This window comes from Protopterus annectens, chromosome 1.part0, assembly GCF_019279795.1.
Source record: "Protopterus annectens isolate FY-2018-M chromosome 1.part0, PAN1.0, whole genome shotgun sequence".
Classification (NCBI taxonomy): Eukaryota; Metazoa; Chordata; order Ceratodontiformes; family Protopteridae; genus Protopterus; species Protopterus annectens.
Window position 1 is genome coordinate 543,376,099 of NC_056725.1, and position 24,893 is coordinate 543,400,991.

At 41.7% G+C, this 24,893-nt stretch overlaps 1 protein-coding gene across 1 annotated transcript in view; it reads left to right on the forward strand.

Annotated features, from left to right (window-relative positions):
• The window catches only part of USP34 (ubiquitin specific peptidase 34), a gene marked incomplete in the record, with an annotated part of 5,849,982 nt that overhangs the window by 3,225,744 nt on the left and 2,599,345 nt on the right, over positions 1-24,893 (forward strand). Inside the window, 1 exon segment of the mRNA XM_044061224.1 lies at positions 23,911-24,111. Coding sequence (XP_043917159.1) covers positions 23,911-24,111 — 201 coding nt within the window.

Consider the following 24,893-nt stretch of genomic DNA (forward strand, 5'->3'; position numbering starts at 1 on the left):
TCCTGCAAGCCCTAGGACACATGGCAGCTTGCATCCTTCTAATTCCTCTGGCCAGGCTTCACACGAGAAAACTTTAGTGGTATCTAAAGAACCTTTGGTGCCAGCACTCTGTCTCTAGAGACCCCTCTCTCTCTCTGATCCCATGTATAAGGGCTGAGTTTCTGTGGCGGGCAGAGGCCTGTGCCAAGAACAAGGGTCTTCCCTTCATCCTCTGCCCTACTGGCCAGACCATCACCACAGATGCCTCAGACATTGCTTGGGACACTCACCTAGCAGGCAGGTGCACCCACGGTCATTAGGATGCCTAGCACCTACACAGTCAGAAAGAAATTATGGCAGTACAAAAGGCTCTGACATCCTTCAAACCCCATCTCAGCCCAGGGGGTTCTCCTTATAAAAATAGACACCACAGTAATCTGATACATCAACAAATGGGGGGGACCCAATCCTACCCTCTGTGCAGGCTAGCCATGAGCCTCTGGCTGACAACTGACTCTATGGGTCTACACCTAATTTCCCAATACCTACCAGGGGTCAACACCACCCTGGCAGACCACCTAAGCAGAAACTTACTGGACCCTGACGAATGACAGCCACACAGGGAAATCTTTCTGCAAATCACTCAGGAGTGGGGAACTACAGAGGTGGATCTCTTTGCCTCGCATCTCAACCACCAGCTGCGAAAGTTCTGTACCAGGGAGTATCACATTCTAGCGTTGAAGGTGGATGCCTTGACCTTCCCCTGGAACTCCCTCTTTGTGTACATGTTCCCTCCTCTGCCCCTTATTCCCAAAGTACTAATCAGAATAAGGGAGGAGAGACCAAAGGCCATCCGCATTGCTCCAGATTGGCACAGAGAGCATTGATACCCCTTACTGCACAGCCTGACCTTACAGCCCCCCAGGCAGCTTCCCCTTATCTCTGACCTCTGTACCCAGATGAGGGGGAAGATACTGCGCCCAGAGTTGCAGACTCTCATTCTTTCAGCATGGCTTGTACCTTAAAAGCTAACAGAGTCTTTGTTAAACAAACAGGTCCTAGACATCCTCTCAGAGGCCAGAAGGCCCAGTACCAGAAAATCGTATGCAGGGAAATGGAAAAGATTCTGCTCCTGGAGCCACTCCAGAGGGGCCAGTACCTCTTATCCTTCCATCCCTCTTATCTTGGATTACCTAGCCGAGTTCCTCAAAAGTGGGTTCTCCTTCTCCTGTTAAAATCCATGCCTCAGCCATTTCAGCCCATTACGATTCAGACCTACCCCTCTTCCTCTCATCCTTTGATTAAACAATTCCTCAGAGGTGCTTCTAATATCAGACCTCCCAGAAGGCCTCCCACGCCAGCCTGAGACCTGAATTATGTTTTAGAAAAACAAACCTTACCTCATTTCAAACCTGCTGCTTCAACAGAATTGAAATACCTCTCCTGGAAGACTGACTTCCTACTAGCTATCACCTCAGTCAGAAGGGTTTCAGAACTTCAGGCACTCATGGCTGTTGAGCTTTTCATCATTTTCCATGCAGACAGGGTCTCCATGAGGACTAACCCCTCCTTTATGCCCAAGGTGGTATCTGATGTGACCCTCAACCAGACCATACACCTACCCACCTTGTTTCCTAACCCTCAAAACAATGGGGAAAGAATTCTGCACTCACTAGACATGCACAGACAACTCGGATACTATCTGAACCATACTAAACCCTTTAGAAAAACAGACCAGCTGCTTGTCAGCGTTGCCCCTGGGGCAGAGGGGAAGCCCATTTCCTAGCAAACCATTTCCAAATGGATATCACCCTGTATCCATTTCTGCTACAGACTACATGGGACCCCCCCCCCCAAGTCTATCCTTACCCATTCCACTAGGGCAGCCTCCACTTCCACAGCCTTACTCAGAGGAGTCCCCACCAGGGACATCTTAGAAGCTGCCACCTGGATCTCTGTCCATACCTTTACAAATTATTACCACCTACCTCTTTTTTCTAAGTCTGGGGCAGGGTTTGCCTCTGCAGTTCTGCAGGGCTTGCTGGCCCATGCCTAGGGCTCTAACCTATCCTTCCACCCCTCTCCTCAGCTTTGGGAATCCTTCCACAAGTGATGACTGCAACAGTGAAACACGAAGAACGTAGTACAGTTGTGTGCACTTACCATAAATGTAGATGTTCGAGTGTATTCACTGTTGCAGTCCAGGTTTCCCTCCCTCCATCCCCTTTATATCCTCTTCCCCTAGGGGGACATAAGCTTCCCACGGTGGCTTTTAGCCACCATGACCATTTTACATTATTTCCTTGTACTTCTGACAGGTTAGGGCAAGAAAAACTGATGTAATGATGTCGGCTGCCTTGCTTTATAGCACTGACGACCTGACGTCAGACTACAGGCGACTGCAGCTGAAGCAGAAAAACATTGACTCTGGTATTCAGGCCGCCCGAGGGCTACCACAGCAGGGATAACCCACAGGTGGTGACTGCAGCAGTGAATACACTCGAACATCTACATTTATGGTAAGTGTACACAGCTGTACTTTCTGTGGTCCGCCTCTCCCCCTAGAGCAATGTCTGCTGAAGTTGCCTTACCCCCAACCTATGGAAGATCTGATCACAGGAATGTCTTGGTTAAACCTTAAGAATTTCTGAACCACATCATCTTTCCCCCATCTGGTTCTCAGCAAAGGTCCTTTGACGATCCCTGTGGCAGACAGCTTTTACCATCTTGTTTGGTTTGTATATCTTGAATGTACAAAATACATCTCTGTTGTTGGTGTTTCTTTATGCAATGAAAGCTTTCACTTGAAATGGATGTGATTTTACGAGGGGGGAAATGGAAACGTTTGCATTCCCCTGATCAGATAATAGGTTTAAGTTGGAGACTATAGGAAGAGTCAGAGACGAAAATGAAGGTGGGAGGCTTCCTTTCCAGAAAGCTGTTTTTGAACATAGGTTCATAGGACAATACTAGGCTATTGGCCTGGGGGCCCTTATAAGCCTAGCCAAGAATTTTACCTGTGTTCCCACAAAGTCCGCACCTGTTTTCCCTGTCCAGCAGGGACACAGGTGGAATCCCAGGGGTATATTTTCTTTTTCCCATCCAGTTGTCCAGGTTCCTCTTAAGAGATCTAATGAGGTACTCTACTTGACATGGAGACGAAGTCTGTTTCACAGATAGGGGAGTCATTGGGACACAAATCTGTCCCGCCAACAAGTTCTATTAATGTCACATACCAGGTTGAGACCTTGCGTGTGGGTTGTGCGAGTGGAGTTTGACTTAAGGATATGCAGCAACTCCATCAAGGCCGAGTCTGAGACGGCCTTGTATGCCATTCACAGGTCACCTCTGAGCAGTCTGTATGAGACTGAGTAGAGGGGCAGGGCTTTTAGCCTATCTGTATAGGATAGGTGTTTGAGACCCTGGATTTTCGTGGTCAGGAACCTCTGTTGTCTCTACACCTGCTGCATTTGCTTTGCAAGGGTGGCATTGTACTCTGTAATGGGTCTGATAAGGGAAGAGTACATGGATGTTATGACCACCTTGTTCCTGGATGAAATACCTTTACTTATGAGGTGGGCCATGTAGAAAGCTTTCCGTACATTGGAAGCAACGTGGTGGTCAAAAGTCAGGTTGCTATCAACCTTGGGTGCCCAAGTCCATCACTACTAATTGCATTCTTAGTACAGTTTTATTAATGTAATAATTAGTGGGGACATCATTTTCCCCAAGTAGGATAATGATGCATTTCTTGGCATTTAGTTTGAGGCCATGTTTCTGGCACCAGTCATTAGCTTGGCTAAGGCCCTCTTGGAGGATGTTCACATCACTGGGGGAATTTTTAATGGTGCCCGGCTTGCAATCATCTGCAAACGTGGTCAGCCACAGACCACTGGGTTTGGCTTGCACCTCAGGAAGTATATCCCAAACAGTAGAGGCCCCAAGTCAGATCTCTGGGATATGCTGCTTGTTACAGGTCTACTACTAGAGGTGGCTTCCCCTTACACCCCCAGAGGAAAGAGGCAGGGTTGTCTACTTTCCCCTTTTTTGTTTGAAGTAGAGAGCCACTGACAAGAAAATAAGGGACTTAATAATTCAAGGATATAACTGGTATGGTAATCTTGCAGATTGTATTATTTTGTACTTGATAAATCCATAGGAGGACTTTTTGGGATTCTGGAATATTTTGAGACAGTTTTAAGTCCTTTCAGTATATAAAATTAATGAAGATAAAACGAAGCCTATGTCATTAAATTATGTACCCATATTTATGGGAATACTATGAGATTAAGTATTTAGACGTATGGATTAAAAAGGATTCTGTTGTGACAGTGAAGAATATTTGGGAAGAGAATAAACAAAATATAACACAAAAGCCGAGAAACTGGAAGCTGTTGATTATGGATAGTAAGATACAAGCAGTGAAAATATTTTTAGTCCCTTTAGTTTTATATACAGATGAGGCATGTTTTGTATCACCCAGAGGAGAAGTTGTGGATGATAAAGTATTGAATGAATTTATTTGAAAGAAGAAAGAGGGCAAGAGTTAATTGGGGTAAGTTGATCCTTCCAAAAGAGTGAGGTTCCATTGGATTTCTTGATTTGAATGGCTATTTTAGAGCTACACAGTTAAGGCACTTATCTGTAACACAAGCAGCAGATTATAAGTCTAAGTGGATAAGGATGATGAAATGGGGGTGGTGGTTTGAGAAATAGAAAGAGTGGGGTTTTATATGCAGAATCTTAAGGAGAAAACCGCCATACTGAATATATTCATAAAGTAGCTAAAAGTATTCTATGAACTAAACCAGTATGGGAATGGTAAGAGGGGATTTTGCCCAGTAGGTATGACTACAAGTAGAGGTATAATAAAAATGTAAAAAAAAAAGATTTTTTAATAAAGAATGCTTTTTATTCAATCTCTCTAAAAAGTGAAGAACATGGAAAAAGACTTAAAACTTTGCAAAAGAAACAGACAAGCTGATTTAGGAAAAGCATTCGAGGTTGGTTTTGCTGAATGTGCTAATGAGGTATGAGAAGAAATGGCAGAAATCAGCAAAACCAACCTCAAATGCTTTTCTGAAGTCAGCTTGTCTGTGTTTCTTTTGCACAGTCTTAAGTCTTCTTCCTTGTTTATTTTTTTTACTTTTTAGAGCAACTGAATAAAAAGCATTCATTAGTAAAATCTTTTTTTTATATTTTTATTTTTTACTTTTCAGTGTTTAAGTAACTGCAGTAATGGTGCTGCGGTAGCATTGTCGCCTCATAGCAAGACGTCCCGTTCGATTCTCAGCTAGAGCGTCTTCTGTGTGGAGGCATACGTGAATGGGGCGTGCCTTCGTTGAAGGTTGTGCATCAGGGCTGGTAACCCGGTACATAAAAATCCACTACCAATCATTAGTGGACCGGAGTTCCGCTGTGGCGACCCCTAACCGGGAAAAGCCGAAAGACACAAACTTTTTAGTGTTTAAGTAAAATATTGTCCCTCTGTCATTATGTAAGCTACTTAACACATTTTTTATAGTTATGTTTGTGGGGGGAACACCTTTTTAATGTGAACGTTGTGTTTTTGGGACTAACTGTGTGTGTGAAGGAAGTGTTATAGGGCGATGAGTGTGTCTGTAGGTGTGAAGCTCGAGTTTTTTTTTCCTCTGTCTCGCTGATGACTGAGGAGCAATATTTTACTTAGACTAAAATATTGTCCATCTGTCAGTAATTTAGCAATGAGAAAAAAAATATCTTCTCATCTTCACCTATGTGCATTTCCATCAATCCCAGAATTCTTCCCCTTTATTAATCAATTTAGCTAATTCCAGTTATATAACTTGTTTCTGTAATTCCATCCTAACAGTCTCAGAAAGACATTATTTCCCATGTTGCACTATTAATCTATTAACCTTTTCATGCATTTACTTTAAATAGCTCACTACCACATCCATTATTTCACCATTTATTTTTACTTTCCTTCCTCATTCTTTACCCCCATAACATGTTCTCCTTATTTTTATCACTTTACTTAAGAAAGGATTGATTCATTCTTTTTCCCTTAATTAACAATTTCTGTAACATTAAACCTGCCTTATACCAATTCTGTTTAATTCATATATCTTTTTGCTTTCTTATATAAGCACTATGTCCCTTACATAGAATACCGTGACATTCCTTGCAGATTTTCTCATCTGTTACTTTTTAACTTGGATAACATTTTTATTATCTCCATAGATCTCACTTTCTGTTTTTCTCGTATAGTTCACCTGTCACTTTTTAGAATCTTTATACAGTTCTGTCATACACTTACATTGCGTAGTTTTTTCCTTTTCTCCTGCGTCACACAACTTACAACCCATTCATCTCTTAACTCCTTTCCCTGTTGTTTAATCTGATCATTATCCTGCAAAAGTCCCATGTTGTTAAATGGTCCTGTGGGGGTTCGTTCCTGCAATGCTGTGGGCAAATGTGACGGATACCATAGTGTTGGGGAGTGCTTATGTGTGTGTGGAGGAAATGATGTAGGGAGTTGCGAGAGTGTGTGTAGATGTGTGTGGATGTCTGTAAATTTTTTGTTCTGAATGGATTTGGTGTGTGTGTCTGTGTGCGCACGCCTGTTTGTATATCTCTGCTATTCTGAATGGATGTGTGTGTGTGTGTGTGTTGTCTTGCTAATGAGAGTGACAATATTTTACTTAAACATTAAAATATTGTCCCTTTGTCATTAGAATTTTTTTTATTGAAATTGGCATAGCAAGACAGCGTGACAGAGCCCCAAAGCTAATTTCATTAAAAAGCATTCTAAAAAATAGAGAAGAAGGGGGTGGAATTTACTGAAGAAAACTGGCAAAGGCAACAAGATAACTGGAACAAACTAGAGAGGGGAAAGACAGTTAAATAGAATTAGGCCAAGAAGAAGTTTGCACTGCTGGTTAGAGACTAGCTTTCTAACTAGGGATTCATATCAGATTACGGCAAAGGGAGTGAGTGTGCTTAGTGAAAGGCTAGCTTTGATAGAGTTTTTTGTCAAGTCTAGAACTGAAGCTGCTGTTAAAAATGGATAATTAGTAATGCAAATAAAATGTTGCATGATTTCTGTAAGAATCAGTCAGATTGGGTTAGAAAAGATTGGAGAGAAAGACTGGAAAGGCAATTTACAAGGAAGCAATGGGAAGAAATCTGTATGGCTTCCCAGTATGCAGCGAAGTCCAGAAGGTTTAGAATTTTTGCTTGGAAGTTTTTATATAGATATTTTTGAACCCCAAGTCGAGTTGAAGTCATTTTTCTTCAAGTAGACAGCAAACGATGAAGGTAATGGAACATGTTTTTTGGGAGTCTAACGAGCAGGTAGATTTAAAGAAAATCCTTATAGAGTACTCTTGCCAGAAATCTTGGGAGAGTAAATGGCTGTAACTAAAGAAATTATTCTTCTGAGCTAGGTCATGGGATCTGAATTGCTTTGACATAGTAAATACTTTCTAAATTTAATGCTGTTGGCTGCTAAAAAAAAAAAAATTACTAGAAAACGTCAATAAAAATGTAAGACAACTGTACTGAATATAGTTGAAGAGTTAAAAGAACTGGAAGTGAGATCTTCAGAAAAGGGTACAAGCAAATTGTATGGAAATAAATGACATTTGTGTGAACAGTAGATGCAGGAGGAGGAGTGATTTTTAAAGTAAGGCAGGAAATTAGCAGTTTATGAAATTCTGGAGTGAATGACAGCTGTAAAAAAAAAAAAAATTATAGGTAAAGTATAATGCATGTAAATAAGTGTTAATATGGTTTGTTTTCCTTTCTATTAATGTATGTGTGTCTTTGTCTTAATGGATCATTTAATAAAGCTATTTAAGTAATGATAGTACCAAGCTGGCCCAGCAAATTCATTTTTGCAATTTTCCGTCTTCTGCTCACTGGATTGTCTATTGTGCTGCACAGACTAGAAGAAACATGTAAATACAATATCTAGATTACACCATGGTAGGCTGTAAATCTGTCACTGTGGAGCATTCAGTGGTAGAGTTCACTTGCCGTCTGTCTTGTGATTGTTATATTTTTCCCACAATGTGTTACATTCCTATGGGAGCCCTTTCTTACCTCCTTTTATCAGCTGTTGGCAACTCCACTGCAAACTTTAGGCATTTCTAAGCAGATTAGTAGACATTCCAAAGACCAAAACCTATGTTCATTACTTCAAGGTTCTCCATTGATATTGACAAATTGTGGGTTAAACTCCCACATATCCGTAGCATATTGAAATTCCTTCGTTTTCAGTAAAAAAAAAAAAAAAAGAAAAGAAAATACCCACTCTGTAATTATTCATGCTGTTGTGATACTGCTTTGGTTGTATAACTTGTAAACATCTGTTAGTCTTTTTACTCTATATTTCTTTCCTTTATCCGCTATCTCATATGTTCTGTTGTTTTCCCACCAGATTTCAGCTCAAAATTACACTGACAAATGCTTAGTTTTTCGACTTCGAGCCCTGCCTGCAGCTTATTTGTAGGTTAATTCATTGCACTTCTTGTGTACATGTTTCATTTAGTTTCAGTAATGGTTTTGGACCCATAGGTAGGTTCCTTCCCTCAACATCCTTTGAGTTGTCCGTCGGTAGAGAGGAGTGATGTCATGCCTTGGGAGTTGTTTGGTGTTTCTTGTTTTGTACAGCTGTATAGATTATTGTATTGCATTTATTTATTTACTTATGTTTGTTTACTAGGGTAGTGTACTGATCAGAATTGACCTTTTTTAGATACAGCCATGGTGAGTACATCACAGTGAATACAGATTTCAACTAATGAGAAAACAGTACAGTAAGAAAGGCAATAATAGAAACTTTGTACACAAATCTGTCCATCCATAACCCCTTTTTCCCAGTTTTGCACATGGGGTCAGTGTGTCACTTCAACAGTGACAGTCATCTAGAGCCAAGGTGTACACGGCCGAATGGCTAGCCTTGCTGCAGTTTTTCTTCACACACTCGTATGCACACTCACATCTGTGGCCAGTTTAGAGACTCCAGTCCACCCACTGCATGTCTTTGGAATGTGGGAGGAAACTGGACCACCTGGAGGGGAGAAACACAAACACAGGGAGGACATGTAGACTCTGCAGAGAAATGATCTAAGATTAATGTCAGCGCATAATTGTAAGGAGTCAGAATTTGTAATCTAGTATGTGTTGCAGGTTTGACAGCAGTTACACAGTCACTGCTGTTTGAGATTTGCAGTATGTACACTGTGAACAGTAGTAGTTAGTTGAACTGTGTGATGGAGATTTGAAATAGAGAGGAGGTGAATTGCAGTAGAGAGCAGCAATATAGTAGTTGCCTAGATGATGTGACCTGTTTGTAGGTAGGAGCATTGGACTTCCCTAAGTAGGTAGATTTTTAATGGGCATGTGAATTTGAGATAAAAGGTGAGTGCTTTCGGGTGGATGGAGAGATTGCCAAACAGTTGGACCTCAGATGGAGAAACAATGCTCAGTATTATGAAGTTGGGTTGAGGAAGTGATGTGTGGGGGAGGTATCTTTGAGCAGCCTCTTATATTTTTGAGTTTTCTTTTTTCTGTTTGGAGGATGGGAATTATGCTTGTAGGTCTTACAGTTTAAAACATGCAGCACTAAGTAGAAGGTTAGCTGTTTATTTTCTGGAAGCTACTTTGTTGAGAGTGAGGCGATGATGTCTCTTGTAGTAGAGTTTATAAAATGACTAATGGTAGTCTGAATTTTTTTTGAGAGGCTGTTGCTATGAGAGGGAAGGAAAAAACAATATAGTGAAGAAAGCATAGGACGGCACCTAGGTCATTTGATGTTTTTACAGGGGTGTAAAGCCATGGGTGCCGGAACCATAGAGCCACGGGGAGGGGGAGCCCCCCCCCCACTTTTACAGCTGCAAGACCTGTTGGAAAAAAATAATGAAGTGGAGTTTTCATGCTGACGTGGATTCGTGTGCAGAAATTAAACTAAACTACACACAACTAAACAGGTTCTCAACCACCCTGACAGTACGCCTGCACTTAAAAATATCATCAACCCTTATAGCAACCTGAGGTCACTTCGCTCTTCTAATAAACTACTGGTTCAAACATCCAAAATCAACAACTCTGCTGGGGACTCTCTGCTAACTCTGTTGGCAAATCTTGGAACTCTCTTCTTGCTGATCTTACTGTTGAACCCTCACTTTCTCAGTTCAAAAAAAGCCTCAAGCTATACTTTAAAACTCACTGGCTATGTCCTTGTTCAAAACCCAATTAGATCCCCCTCTATAGTCCGTAATCATGTTACATTGCCTAGTCAATTTGTTAGCACTCTTTTAAAAATGTATGATTATATTACCTGCTTGCTCAACTGGAGCCTGTAAACTGTGTTTAACTTGTAATCATTTTGTGATTTTTGCTGTATGTTCTACCTTGAAGCTTTTCTCTGTGGGCCTCCGCTGAAAATGGACATGTATCCAGTCAGACTATCCCGGTCAACAAAAGTAAAATTAAATAAATAAACTAGCTGTTCTTGTTCTCTTATTGCTCTGTGTTACTGTGTCCAGAATGCCCCAGTTAGGTGTACCTGGTTGTTAGTGTTACTCGGGCTCAAACAAGAGCCTGAATTCTCTACCCATACCACCACGTGTGATTCAGGGAGTTGAGTCCATAGCTCTCAACTGTCCAGATTTTTACAGAATATTTGGGTCATACTTTTGATCTGTTCCTCTTTACATTTGTGGTTTTCTGGCAAATCAGTGAGAACTGAATTCACTAAATAATGATAGCTCTTTAAGTGTCAGTCTTCCTGTCTTTCAGGAAACACATGGTAACATAAAACAGTTTATTTTAGCAACTTTCTAAGATTATACAAGCAATATTTAAACCGTGTCCCTGGTTTGTGGCCTTTGCCCCCCCCCCCCCCCAAAAAAAATAAATTTTGATTTTTTTTTCCAGATTTCTTGTGCTGCAAAGTTGAGAGATTTAGTTGAGTGTCAAGTGGATTTTACAAGGAGCTGAGAGCTTCAGGGGAAGAAAAGTTTAGGGCTACTTATGCTAAGCTGTTTGTATTGTTAGTAGCACAACAGGTATACTTGCTTTTGATGCAGAAGGCTGTGGGTTCTACTCCCACAGTATGCAGTTGGCTCAATAATACTGTACTGTGTTGTACTTTAAAGGGGATGGATGCTGCAGTCCTATGGAGGAGTTGCCTAGTAACTGTGAACCTATTATCAGTTTGCCATCCATTTCCCGTTGCAAACTTACTAGCTTATCATTTGTTTTTAATGTAGCATAGGTAATTTATTCTTCAAGGGCAACAGGCACTTTATTTGTAGATGAAACAATGAAATTGTTTGCTAGCAACAACCTCTTCAGTAGTTACAGATCCATTTAATGTGGAATTATTTAGATGACTTTCTTCTGCAGGGATTTTGCCTCGCAGCAAGAGGTTCTCTGGTTCGATTCTCAGCTGGGGTGCCTTCTGTGCGGAGTCTGCATGTCCTCCCTGTGGTCGCGTGGGTTTCCTCCCACATCACAAAGACATGCTGTAGGTGGACTGGACACTAAATTGGCCCTAGGTGTGAGTGTGTCCCTTCTGTGGAAGGTTGGGCGCCGGGCTGGCAACTCCACACTGTAAAAACTCCACTGCCAATCATGAGCGGATAGGTGATCCACTGTGGCGACCCCTAACTGGGAAAAGCCGAAAGAAGAAGACTGATTTTGGTGGATTGTAATGACAGAAGTTTGAGTGGCCTTTTATGGTAGAAATTTTCTGAAATGGGTAGTTTTGTCAGTATTGGTTCATACATTTTGTTTCATTGCTTACTAGAAGACTGTTCCAAACTACAAATTTAAAACACATTCTGACAAGTGGTGCTATATTATACAAGGAATATAATTTAATACAATCAGGTTAATACAATCAGGAAGATGAATCAAAGAATGCATACATGTATGCTTGCTCACAGGATGCAGGAGATCAAAATAGGGGAAGAGACCAGTCACCAATGGAGTCCCCAGGGTTCGGTGCTGAGACTTTTTCTGTTTGGCATATACATCTCAAAAGTAGAAGGAAATACCAAAGGGCTTTGGCCAACTAAGTTTGAGATGATTGCAAGCTAGGAGCAATTTCTGAATCCCCAAATGACTTAGCCATCGTGCAGGAAGGTTTGTCCCAAACAATAACTGGTACCAGAATCATGAATTGAAACTCAACTCCAAAAAATATATTATTGTATTCTTTGGGAAGTCATCTACTCCAGGGAACTGCCAAATTGACAATGCCCCCTGAGAACTGTCCCAGTTGTTTGGCATTTGGGAACTTGTGTGTACAGTGACCTAACTTTTGCCCAACATGTGCCTAGAGTCGTTAGAAAGCCTTTCTATATTGCTCAGCTTATAAACAAATTGATTGTGACTAGATCTAGCGATGTTGTTGTCCCCCTTTACAAAGCTCTCATTATGTCAGTCATTTTGTATAATGCCCACTTTGGCATGTATCTGTCCAGCCCCATGCAGCAATTGGAATACCCACAGAGATACCTTACTAAAAGGATACAAGTCCTAAACAATAGGTCTTGCATGGACCACCTCAAAGATTTATTATTATACCCGGTATCCTACAGAGTGCTTAGAGGTGACATGTCTGGCATATAAAGCATCCTCCAACATAATACAGATGGACCTACTGAACATCAACAAGTCAAATGGCATCAGAAATACTCAGTCCAGGTATCTAAACTGAATGTTGTGGAGAGATGGATATATATCACAGAGGCTATCACTGTTCCAGAACAGACTATCCATTCAAGTAAAACAAAGCTCATTCCTGTCCACATTCAAATGCAACTTGGATCTAAGGATGGGTAATAGAAAATGTACTCCAGGATTGCACCCTCATGTCACTAATGGATAGAGGTAGTTCCTAAATGCTGCATCCCTTACATGGGTCCCCTCAAATTATCTGTAGTGGGATCACATTTATTCTCACTAGGGCTAATGTACAACTATCAGTCATGGGCTAGGTAAGACCAATCAGGAAATGTTAATTCAAGCACCAACAGGGAAATTGGCTAAGCTTAAAATGTCCTCCAAGCGAACCTATGTTGTGGTATTAAATAGTGATCTAAAGAGGGCAATTTCTTTAAAAACTAAGTGCCCCTATCACCCTCCACCCCCACCCCTCCGGTCTTCAACAGCTTCCGGCGCCTCTGTGTAAAGCTAAGGTGAGATTTTATTGGCCCAAAAAAGGAGGTAGTTAATTTTGTTTTTCTTTTTCTGTACAACAAACCCCAAGGGGCTTGAAGGAGGTATGTTTACTGTTTTTCTGTTTAGATATATGAATTTCTTTTGAAGCATGGGACAATTCCCCCCCCCCCCCCCCAAACAAAATTGTTTGGCTTTTAGAGATAATATATTAGTCTGGATTTGAGTATTCATTCAGGGGGAGTATGCTGGTCATTGTGAAGTTTTAACTGAATTTCTGTGTGGATGCGAATGGATCTGTAGATGACTGTCATTGGTGTGTAATAGTAGTAAGGGAGTTTGTTAGTAAAGATTCAAATTAGCAAAGGGGTAAGAATTCAGCCTTGGTGGAACACCTGTGTGTATCTGAAAGGAGTTCCTTATTTTGATTTTAAGTACCTGATATTTTTCAACCATGGAGGAGTATCTTCACTAAAGCAAACCTGTGTTTAAGCTGGAGGGAGTGGTCACTGAGATTGAAGGCTTTATTAGATCTATGAAAAAAGCCCCTTTGAGGTTGCCTTTGTCTCTACTACACTGTATCTCATCAGACAGAGTCCAGAGTGAAGTCATAGTGGTGCATCTGGCCCAGAAACAATATGGGAGAGTATTATTATTACTACTGGATGTATTGAGGCAGCTGTGTGTATACTATCTTTTTAAATATTTTTCATTTAGGTTGGTCAGAAATGGGGTGCATCCTTTGGATTGGGCTGTTTTGTAAGGGGTTTAATCAGTGCAGTTTTCCAAATGTGGGTCACATTTTTAGTGAGAGACGGAACATAGTTGAGGGCAAAGCCTAGCTAGGGTGGAGCAAAGGGTGCAGCTCCCCTGACACAAGGTAAGTGGCATGATTGGCAGATGCCAGTTAGTGTGCAGTACAGGCATTAATTTCTCTAACAGCATTTCTGAAAGCAAGATTGGACATGAATTCTGATACTGCTGTACTGCTATTCTTTGTAGAAAGTTAGCAAGCTGGTTGCTACAAATGTAGCGGGTAACTTGCTACATTTTTTTTACAAGCATTTCACCCTGTTTTTTGCTCCTCATCTTTGGGGCAGAAATACAAAAATAATGGATACTTGCTTCTTAGGTGAGGAGTGCCAAGTTTGGAATGGACGCCTTTTTTTTTTTTTTTTTTTTTTTTTTGTTGTTGTTGTTCCTGAACTTAGAGTTGAGTGATACCAGACATTGGATTGGCAGTGTGTGCTAGGTGAACCAGCTGAGGCTCTGGGTTTTGGGGAGAGAGGAAGAGTTTCTCTGCAGTTGTAAATAAACAAGGGTGTATATTATCAGAGCCTGAGGGTTTGTATGTTGGAATATTTTAAGGAGGGCAGTGGTATCTTTGGAATGTATGAGTTTAAAGTAAAATGAAGGGATAAAAGGATGAGGGACTGGTCCAGAATTATGATGGCGTGGACTGCAGTTTCTATGGGGCAGATGGCTAAATTCTTTGAGAAAATCAAAAGTAGATAATTGTAATAGTCCATAGTTGTTAGACCTATTGTTGTGGGGTGTTTGCTGTCTTGTTGAATTAACTTCCTTCCAATACTATGTTGGTCTGGCTAAAAGTGTTTTTTTTTTTTTTTTTTTTTTTTTTGTATTGGTGAAAAGAAGATCTATGTTTGTGTATGGACTGCTTGGCAAAGTTTCAAAGGACTGAAAAGATTGCTTGTGTTTTGGTAAACGAGTTCTGCTTCCACTTTGTTTCATCCCTAAGTATAAGGAGATGCTTAAGTTCAGTGGTCATCCATTCATATCTCAGGGGTTTGAGTAGTGTTGTGATGGAGGGGATTTGCCTTGTTGGAGTAGGGTTTGATTAAGACACATGACTTCTGCATTTAGGATCTTATGATGAGAGAATTGGCGAATGGAAGTAGGAAGAGAGTTGATTTTTCTGTTTACTAATTGTTAAATTATTATCTAAACTGCTGCAGTATACAGAGGAGATTTTTTGGTTTGGTTAAAAATGTTGAAGTGGATTGGGAAGTGGCCACTGAAAACAGGTGGCAGAACGGTTCTGTTTGAGATGATATGGATGTCTGCAGTAATAAAGATAAAATGGATTGCTTTGAGGAGTTTTTGTTAAAAAGAATGGGTTCAGAGAGTAACTGTAAAATTGTACAAGGCCTGCATTAGCTAGGCATTCTCACATGTTGGAATATTGGGCAGAAAGACACTTTATGTTGAACTCACTTGAATGATAAGTTTAGCTGTGTAGCGTTTAGGATGTTAGCGATGATGGCTGTGTGGAATCAGGAGGGGTGACCGCTACAAATAGAGTTTTCTTTTTATAAGAAATACAGTAATTTTTTTAATTACTTGTAAAAAGATGATCTGGAAGAGAGGAAGATTGAACTGGTTGACCACTTGTTGTAGGAATGAAATAGGATGGTTTTGTCTTGTATTTCATCTGCATATTTTATTTTAATGTAAAAAAATAACTACTCCGGTATTATGTGCAATTTCTTCCACGCTGCACACTTTTCCTTAATACTTGACAAGTTAAGAAAGCGAAACAGTTGTATTAATATTAATGAATTTATAGAAATTTACTTTTTATCTATGGGGGGGTGGTGTCCTTAAAATAGCTAAATGAGAAGAAACTAGAGTCAGTTGTCTGCACATTGATTGGTATTTTGTTGCAGGTAATCCATCTGGTTGGGGTATAGGTGTCCGAGCTTGCTGACATTGTGAGGTAGGCTACTTTTCCTAGTGAAGCACGTCATCACCCTTTGATTGGCAGTTTGTGTGCCTCTGTGTGCTGAATCCTCTGGCCTCTAGTCTGTACATCTTGCATAATGGTAGCATGTTGTTCCCAAGTCTGTCTTCCATGGGTGAAACCCAGTACTCCTGTTAGTTGTCACCAAAATGGTGCGTCAGATCCAGTTCCCCCCAATGAAGGATGAGTTATAAAACACTGGCCTCTCTATCCCATCTTCCTCAGTCAACTCCTGCACATGCTTGAACTACTGTATGAACTCTGGTTGCTTGAGCTTAGTCAGGGCTTTATCTCTCTAAGCTACAGAACAGGTTTGCACATCATTAGTTACTGTACATTTTACAAATATCATAATTATAATAAGGGTTTTGCCTTTTTTCAAGTTAGTGAAGGGTCATAATTTTACTGGTCTTTGTCCCATTTTCCAAGCTCTGTAAGTATTTTGGATTGTCATTTTATTTTAGTTTATGACCCTGGTCATGGCTAGAAAGGGTCCTCTGTCCTGATTACGTAAGCCCTGTTTTGAAAATTAACTGTTTAATGAAAATTGTGAACCCTTTCATATCATCCCACTCGTAATCACTTGGAAATTGTCCTTGAACTGTTCCGTTTAGCTCCCTGTTTGTTTTGCACAGTTTGGAGAACCCACAAGGCAGGGAGGCATTAACATCTTAATTGTGAGTATGCAGTTCATATTTTACTAGAAACTGATGCAGGAGTCCCTCTGCTCTGAGCTGGCAAGGGCTGGTACAAGGAGACCCTTTGTAAATAGACTTCCAGCTGCATTATCTTTCACTTTAAGATAGCTTACTGCCCTTTGAAAAATGCTTTGAGTCAGTGATCATCCCAGTAGAGGTGTGGTTATTTCCAGTGTTTGCTTCAAGAATATTTCTATTGCTGATACAGTAGAGAGTCAATTATCTGAACTAATTGGGACCTAGTCGTATAATCAAACTGTTCGGATAATCAAACATATAATTGAAGCGGATAAAAAACTTCTAAAATCTTGCTTTTTCTGCACACAGGAATGTACTTTTCAACCATTCAGCAATTCCAGTGGACAGTAAAGACTATTTTTCCCACATGAGCTGGCTGCAAGCACAAAAAACATGCTCACTCAAATTAGTATAATGTTTATATATTCAGACTTAGATTTTTCCTAGCTGAAAACTTTGGAAGGCTGGTTCGGTTAATCGAAGTCTGGATAATCAACTCTACTGTATATCCTTCCTGCTTGTTGTTTGGTCTTCATTTTACACTTTCACCAAACATTACTGCCTTAACCGTGTCAGCTACCCTATTCTGCATCTATCTCCCGGGGCTGTTGTCATCTGATCCTTAACATTTTTGGTTGCTCTGTGGCGCCTTTTGGATTGTTAAAGCTTTTGCTTGGATTCAGCCCAGTCATGAACTTAACAGGTAAGGCCTCTGGAGTTGTATATGACAGATATGTCAATACCGTACAAGTCAGTCTTTGAGGGGGAGTGCCATCCCACTCTCTATGTAATTTTTGGGTGACTATTCCATTAGTGTTCAGCTTTTTGAATTCTGGTAATCAAGCAAGTGTATGTATGTGTTATTTGTTACCAATATCTGTTAAATCATCTTAGTTTCTTGATATGCAAGAAATATGCTGACTCATTGCTTGGTATGAGCTGGTGAACTTATGGAAGTAAATATGCTGTTGTAGTTGGTGTGTGACATCACAGTGTATGTCATTATTTGGCATAAATGCATGCTTTTGTAAGTGCTTCTGAAAAGAAAAAAAATCCAGCTTTTAATGTTTGGAAATGATAAACTCAGGTTCTTGACCTACTGAGGAGGGTTTCCTCTTGGATATACTAAGTGTGTTTCGGTAAGGGATTACTATCAAAAACCTGAAATCCAAAATTGCGAACAATCATCCATGACGCATTTGATTGACCTCATGCATATTAAGTAGGTCAGAACATCGACAGCCGTTTGTCGACAGTTACCATAGATGTAAATGCTTCCTAACCCTTACTTCTGTACGTCGTTACGAACAGATGTACACCTGAACGTTGACATTCTGCCTGTCGCTCCTACCATGTTTGAGGAGGTGCCTGTCTCGTAAGTCACTTTCTGCCATTTGATTTGAAACCTTCTGTAAGTGTCTAGAGTTGCATGAAGTACTTTGCATAATTATGTAAGTAACTTTTTATCTGCAGAATACACGAGGGGGGTGGATGAAGCTTGCCTTGCTGCTGATCTTCGTGTTGCACTCCTCACACTTGGGTTGCCTGCCTGCAGGTAGCCCTCAGTTGGCCCGGATACCAGAGACTTAGTATTTCTGCGTCGGATGCAGTTGCTCCAGGAGTGACCTCAGGTCATCAGGGGTATATAAACAGGCAGCCGACGCCATTACATCAGTCTTTTTTGCCGAGGAGCCAGAAGCAGTTTGCAAGTGCCTGTCAGCAGCTACCTGAATTTTCAAATTGAATAATCCTGTAGTCTTCTAAAGCGAAGTACCCTGTTGGGGATCCTTTTTTCTTGCTCTAACCGATGTCAGAAAAAGTTAACAATTGTCTTGCCTGTGGAAAGCAAATACCTCACAGATTTTCATTCTTACTGCATCACCTGGTTAGGCCCAGACCAGGATGTACCTCACTGTCTGTTTTGTGCCTCATTTAACGCCCAAACCATTAGTCGTCGGGCTCTCTTTGTCGCTAAATTCTTTTGCTCTTGATCTCCGTATTCTGAAATGGCTTCAGTAAGTCATCTGACCACCAATATTCTGAAAAAGCTTAAGGATAAAGACACACAGACCACATAGTTCCAAAGCTGCTGATGACGTTTCCGTTAAGCTAGTCGCCAGTCCGCCGGTACTCAGTGAGGCACTTTTGCAGCCCCTGATGCCCGCTTCAGTGGATTCGCAGGCCTCTACCAAGACCCATTCGGAGTCCAGTATGCCGCAAGACTCTTCTTCGACTACGGAACCTGCGGATGTCTCTACCTTAGATGGGTCTGGAGCCGCTGTGCAGGCACCGGCTTCTGAGGCAGTTCTTCACTCACCCTATGTTCGACTCAAACCGACAACTTTTTAACCAAAACTACCGAGTTTGTTAGGCCCAGAGTACGCACTACGCCTAGGAAACTGACAACCAAAGCGCATGCACCTGCTCCCATGCCACAAAAACAAATCCTTAGAATAGCAGACGTCCTTCTTATTGCACTGATTAGGGGAAGTCGGCCTTCCCCTTCTAAAAGAAAGAGACCTGTCCCCTACAGCTTCTACAGACCAGGAGTCCGATGACTCTGAGATTTCTGATTATGAAGGCATGCCCTTATCTGCTTATGAGGATTCAGATGCAGAGGAATCTATTCCCTCTTTCCCCTCCAGATGATTTTTCTTTTGGTGAAACCTTGCATACCTTAAGAGAGCATTTCCACTAGGAATGCCAAGATTATCCTCAGTTCAAAAAGAGACTCAGAGAATTCCTAGAGTTGTCTCAGCACATGCCTTTAGCAATACCCCCTGTCCTGGATGATGTTTTTATGGTATCCAGTCTTACTCCTGATATGTTACCTCCTGCCCCTAGGAAACCAGACAGGTACTACAGAGTACCTGACACGCACAAATTTATTTTCAAGAATTCTACTGCTGACCCAGAGATCATTTCGCAGGGGCCTAAAGGTATCAAGGCTACTATAGCCAAGAACCCCACCCCTTCGGACAGGAATTCCAAAGCTTTGGACAGATTGGGTAAGAAGGTATATACCTCTGCAGCTCTTGCTATTAGAGCATTGAATTGTCAGCTTCACATGCTGAAGTACCAGCACCATATTATGGAACTTATTAAACAAAAAGTGGCAATCTTTACAGACTGTGCAGAAAATAAAGAATTGCAGGAGCTTATGCACTCTGCAAGCCAAGTCAGTAAGCATACTTTGCAGTGTGGCTTTGACGCCCTAGAAGCATCTTTCTGGGCAGCAGTCACTGGATCTGTACTGAGAAGACATGTTTGGCTCAAGGAGCAGACCTTGCCAAACCATGTCAACTCAAAGTTACTAGACACTCCTTTGAACAGGGACAGTTTGTTTGACACCAAAGCAGAAGACGTTCTTAAAAAGATGGAAGAAAAAGCTAAGTCTGTGCAGACTGTTAAAGAATTCTTACAAGTGCAACCCCCTAGATTCAGTAGGCATTGCCCTTCCAAACACTGGTCCTTTCCAGCCCCATCCAGACTTCTCAAACCAGACCCAGGAGAAACAGACCACCCAGACTACAGTCTCAGGTTATGCAGAGATCTAAGCAATGGAGTGCCTCCACCCCTAAAGCAGGGAGTGGTAAGCCACCTCCTTACAGAAAAAACTCACAATGACGACTTTACTCCAATCCCCAGCCCTGCCTAATTGTTTGTGCCCCTAGGAGGAAACCTTGCCCTTCATGCAAAAAATTAGATGTCCATCACACAGGACTGGTGGGTCCTCAACATTGTATCCCAGGGGTACAAATTTTATTTCCATTCACTGCCAACACCAAGCGGTTTTCCAGACCTTCCTCCAAACCAGTGGGCAGAGACTCAAAGCTAAGTGGCTTCCCTGCTCAATATCAGAGCTATTCATCTGGTTCCAGTAGAACAGAGGGGTCAAAGATTCTACTCAGACTCCTCCTGGTACCCAGGAAAGAGGGCTGTTGGCGCCCAATCCTAGATCTTTCAATTCTCAACACCTTCCTGGTGGTACCAAAATTCAAAATGCTTACCCTGCAACAGCTTCTTCCTGTGCTAGCCAAGGATGCCTGGTTAGGCACCCTAGACTTAAAAGAAGCCTATCTGTACATTCCTATAAGGGAGTCATGCAGGAAGTATCTACATTTCAGGGCAGGATCTGTGCATTATGAGTTCTCTGCACTTCCCTTTGGCTTATCTACTGCACCCAGAGTTTTCACAAAATGCCCGGCTTCAGCCATTGCGTACTGCAGGCAGAGAAATATCCACATTTTCCCATACTCTGATGACTGCCTGATTCAGGCGGACTGTCAGGAGTTACTGTTGCAGCACCTGACATTTGTGAAACACCTTCTCACTTCCTTGGGGTACACCATCAACGAAAAGAAATCAAAACTGGTACCCAGTCAAAAGATTGTATTCCTGGGAGCAAGCTTGGAAACAACATCCCAGATGGCATTCCTCACTTCAGAAAAACAAGTCTATCTGACAGCCTACTTCAAACAAATGGCCAACAGAACTCAGCTATCTGCAGGAAAAATACTGCAGGCCCTAGGGTTCCTGGCTTCATGTATACTGCTAATTCCATATGCAAGACTGCATATGAGGAAACTTTAATGGTACTTAAAAAGTCTTTGGTGCCAACATTCTCAGGACCTGGAAACAGTCATTCCTATCATACCCTGTCTAAGGACATAGTTCCTTTGGTGGGCAGAAGCATGCTACCACAACAAGGGACTGCCCTTTTCTCAACCCCACGCCACCCAGACCCTAACCACAGATGCATCAGACTATGCCTGGGGAGCACACATGGATGGCAAATGTATTCAGGGCCCCAAGTCAAATTTATCTGCACATCAACCAAAAAGAGATGCTAGCTGTGCAGAACGCTCTGACAGCTTTCAGATCCCTACTCTTTCCAGGACAACTGCTAATAAAAACAGACAACACCACAGTTATGTGGTACATCAACAAGCAGGGGGAGAACCCACTCCTACCCACTCTGCAGGTTAGCCATGGGCCTGTGGCACATGGCCTTGGACATGCAAGTCCATCTGCAAGCTCAATCCCTGCCAGGCAAACAAAACTCACTGGCAGAAGACTTAAGCAGAAATCTGCTAGACCTACACGAGTGGCAATTGGAGCCCAGCACCTTCATCCTTCTGATTCAAAAATGGGGACCACAGAGGTGGATCTCTTTGCCTCCCCTTACAACCACCAGCTCAGCAAATTCTGCACAAGGAATCCTCACAGCAGGGCCTGGAAAGTGGATGCCCTATCTTTTCAGTGGGTAAATCTCTCAATCTATGCCTTTCCCCCTCTGCCTCTTCTCTCAAGAGTATTACTCAAGATAAGACCGGACAGACCAAGGACAATTCTGATTGCCCATGACTGGTCACGCCAGCATTGGTACCCACTCCTGCGCAGCCTGTCACCGGTGCCACCCTGGCACCTACACCAGAAACCAACCCTGCTCTCTCAGCAGGAGGGACAGATTTTGCTTCTACAACTGCAAACCCTACATCTTGCAGCCTGGCTTATTCTTTGAATTCTCCCCCAGCAACCCTAAGCAAGCAGGTGCTGGATGTCATTCTTGAAGCCAGAAGACCCAGTGCAAGAAAATCCTATGCTGATAAGTGGAAAAGGTTCTGCTCCTGGATTCTGTCTTAAGGAGAGGACACAACTCTGCTCTCCCTGCCTCTAATCCTAGATTACTTAGCAGATCTACTCCACAAAGGCCTGTCCTTCTCCTTCATTAAGATATATGCCTCAGCCATTTCGGCTCATTACAACAGTGAGCCACCTCTCTTCTCGCACCCTCTTATCAAACAGTTCCTGAGAGGGGCAAACAACTTAAGACCACCAAGAAGAGCACCCACCCTGCTTGGGACCTTAACTTTGTACTGGAAAAGCTCACACCCCTTTGAACCTGCTGCGTCAGCAGACTTAAAATTCCTCTCTTGGAAAACAGCCTTGCTTCTGGCCATCTCTTCAGCTAGAAGAGTGTCTGAGCTACAAGCACTTATGGCTGTGGAACCCTTCATTGTTTTCCATGCTGACGGGGTTTCCCTCAGGACTAACCCTTCCTTCATGCCTAAAGTGGTGTCCAGTGTGGCTCTCAACCAATCCATCCGTTTGCCAACTTTCTTTCCTAATCCTCAAAATAAAGGGGAAAGGATCCTGCACTCCTTGGACGTGCACAGACAACTCAGATTCTACCTTGATAGGACTAAGCCCTTCAGAAAATCTGACCATTTACTAGTCAGCTTTGCAACAGGGGCAGAGGGCAAGGCCATTTCAAAACAAACAATTTCCAAATGGATAGTACACTGCATCCATTTCTGCTACAAGCACCATGGGAAATCAACCCCTCAGGGGGTCAGAACACATTCCATTAGGGCAACATCTACCTCTACAGCATTTCTTAGGGGAGTCCCTACCAGGGACATCCTGGAAGCTGCCTGCTACCTGGAGTTCAGTACACACCTTCACCAAGCATTGCCACCTACCTATCTTTTCGAAATCCAGGGCAGGTTTCGCAACAGCAGTCCTGCAAGGTATACTAGCCAGCCCTAACTCTTCTTGACTGCCTCCACCCTTCTTCAGCTTTGGGAATCCACCCAAGTGTGATGACTGCAACAGTGAAACATGAAGAACATAGTACAGTTGTGTACACTTAACCATAAATGTAGATGTTCAAGTGTATTCACTGTTGCAGTCCTGGTTTCCCTCCCTCCAGCCCCCTGTTTTCTTTCCCTCTCTCCCCTTTCTGTGGCTATTACTCACCCCTTTCAGAGGTATTAGTATTGGTATTTACTTTTTACTGGTGGTGTTTTCCCCACCATAACTTACCTCCCCATTTGGGGGGGGGGCTCCTGACATTTGGGGCAAGAAAAACTGATGTAATGGCGTTTGCTGCCTGTTTTTATACCCCTGTTGTCAGTCCTGGAGCGACCACATCCGATGCAGAAATACTAAGTCTCTGGTATTTGGGCCGACTGAGGGCTACCTGCAGGCAGTTGACCCAAGTGCAACAGTGAATACACTCGAACATCTACATTTATGGTAAGTGTACACAACTGTACTTTCTCTGTTTCATTTTTAGAGGGTTAATTTACTCATTTAAGCATTGAGAAATACCAATTCAACCTTTGACTTGTAAAATAAGATGCTTTCTATTGCCCAGTGTGCAGCATATTTCATTTTTTTTCATTGTTTAGAATTTATCATAAGTAGTATTGTTAAGTTGGTGTGATATTTGTAGATCGTTTCTAATAATGAAGCTTCAATGTCTTTTTCTTGTAGTGGGAACTAGACTCCCTTGCCTGCTTGCTAAAACTGATATGTCAGTTTGCAGTTGATCCTGCAGACCTGGATCTTGCCTTCAGTGATATTTTTGCATGGTCTGGTATGGCAGAAAGCCACAGGAAAAGAATCTGGCCAGGCAAATCGAGAAAGGGAGCAGGAGAACATGGAAAAAGTATACACATACCTCGTCTAACTGAAGTAAGTTTTTTTTTTTTTTTTAAGGTTTAACTACTGGTTACATTTCATTTCACAGACTCGAACAATATGACGAACTCTGATCTTAGTATGCTGTGTTACTGAGTTGTTGAACTGTATTGCCTAGAACTCCCAAAACAGTTTAGTTTAGACTTAAACTTCATAGTAGCTGTGAAGTTTCTGAAGAACTATTAAACGATACTGTGTAACAAACTGGTCTTTATTTACTGTTTTATTTCAATATAAAAAACAGGGACAACAAAAATGCTCTTGGAAAACAAGAAATATAAATTTTTTAAAAAAATTTTTGTTTTCAGTGTTAGAAAAGGTTAGTACTGATTGCAGAGGGTGGGTATCTACTCAATAGGGACAGCGCCATTTGGTAGATGAGGTTTAATGATGTATTTGGAACTACAGGATTAAATTACAGTATTAATGTTTTTCAAATTTAAACCATTGCAATATTAATTAATTGTGAATGGATTGATGTGGTAACATTGTATGGTAGAATTTTTATATGAAGAAGTCTTTAATTGGACTTGTCTGATGGAGTTAAGGTTTTGTTTGTGCAGAACAAACGTTCTTGCATGTTATCTTGTATTTAAAAAATAAATAAATAAATATATATATATATATATATATATATATATATATATATATATAAAATCTGTATATGGGATCTGTACTGATCCCTGAATGAACTTATCACTGAATCACTAACGGCCGGGCATACTTAAGCGAAAGTGCTTTTCACCGAAAAAGCACTTTCATGTAAGTATGCCTGT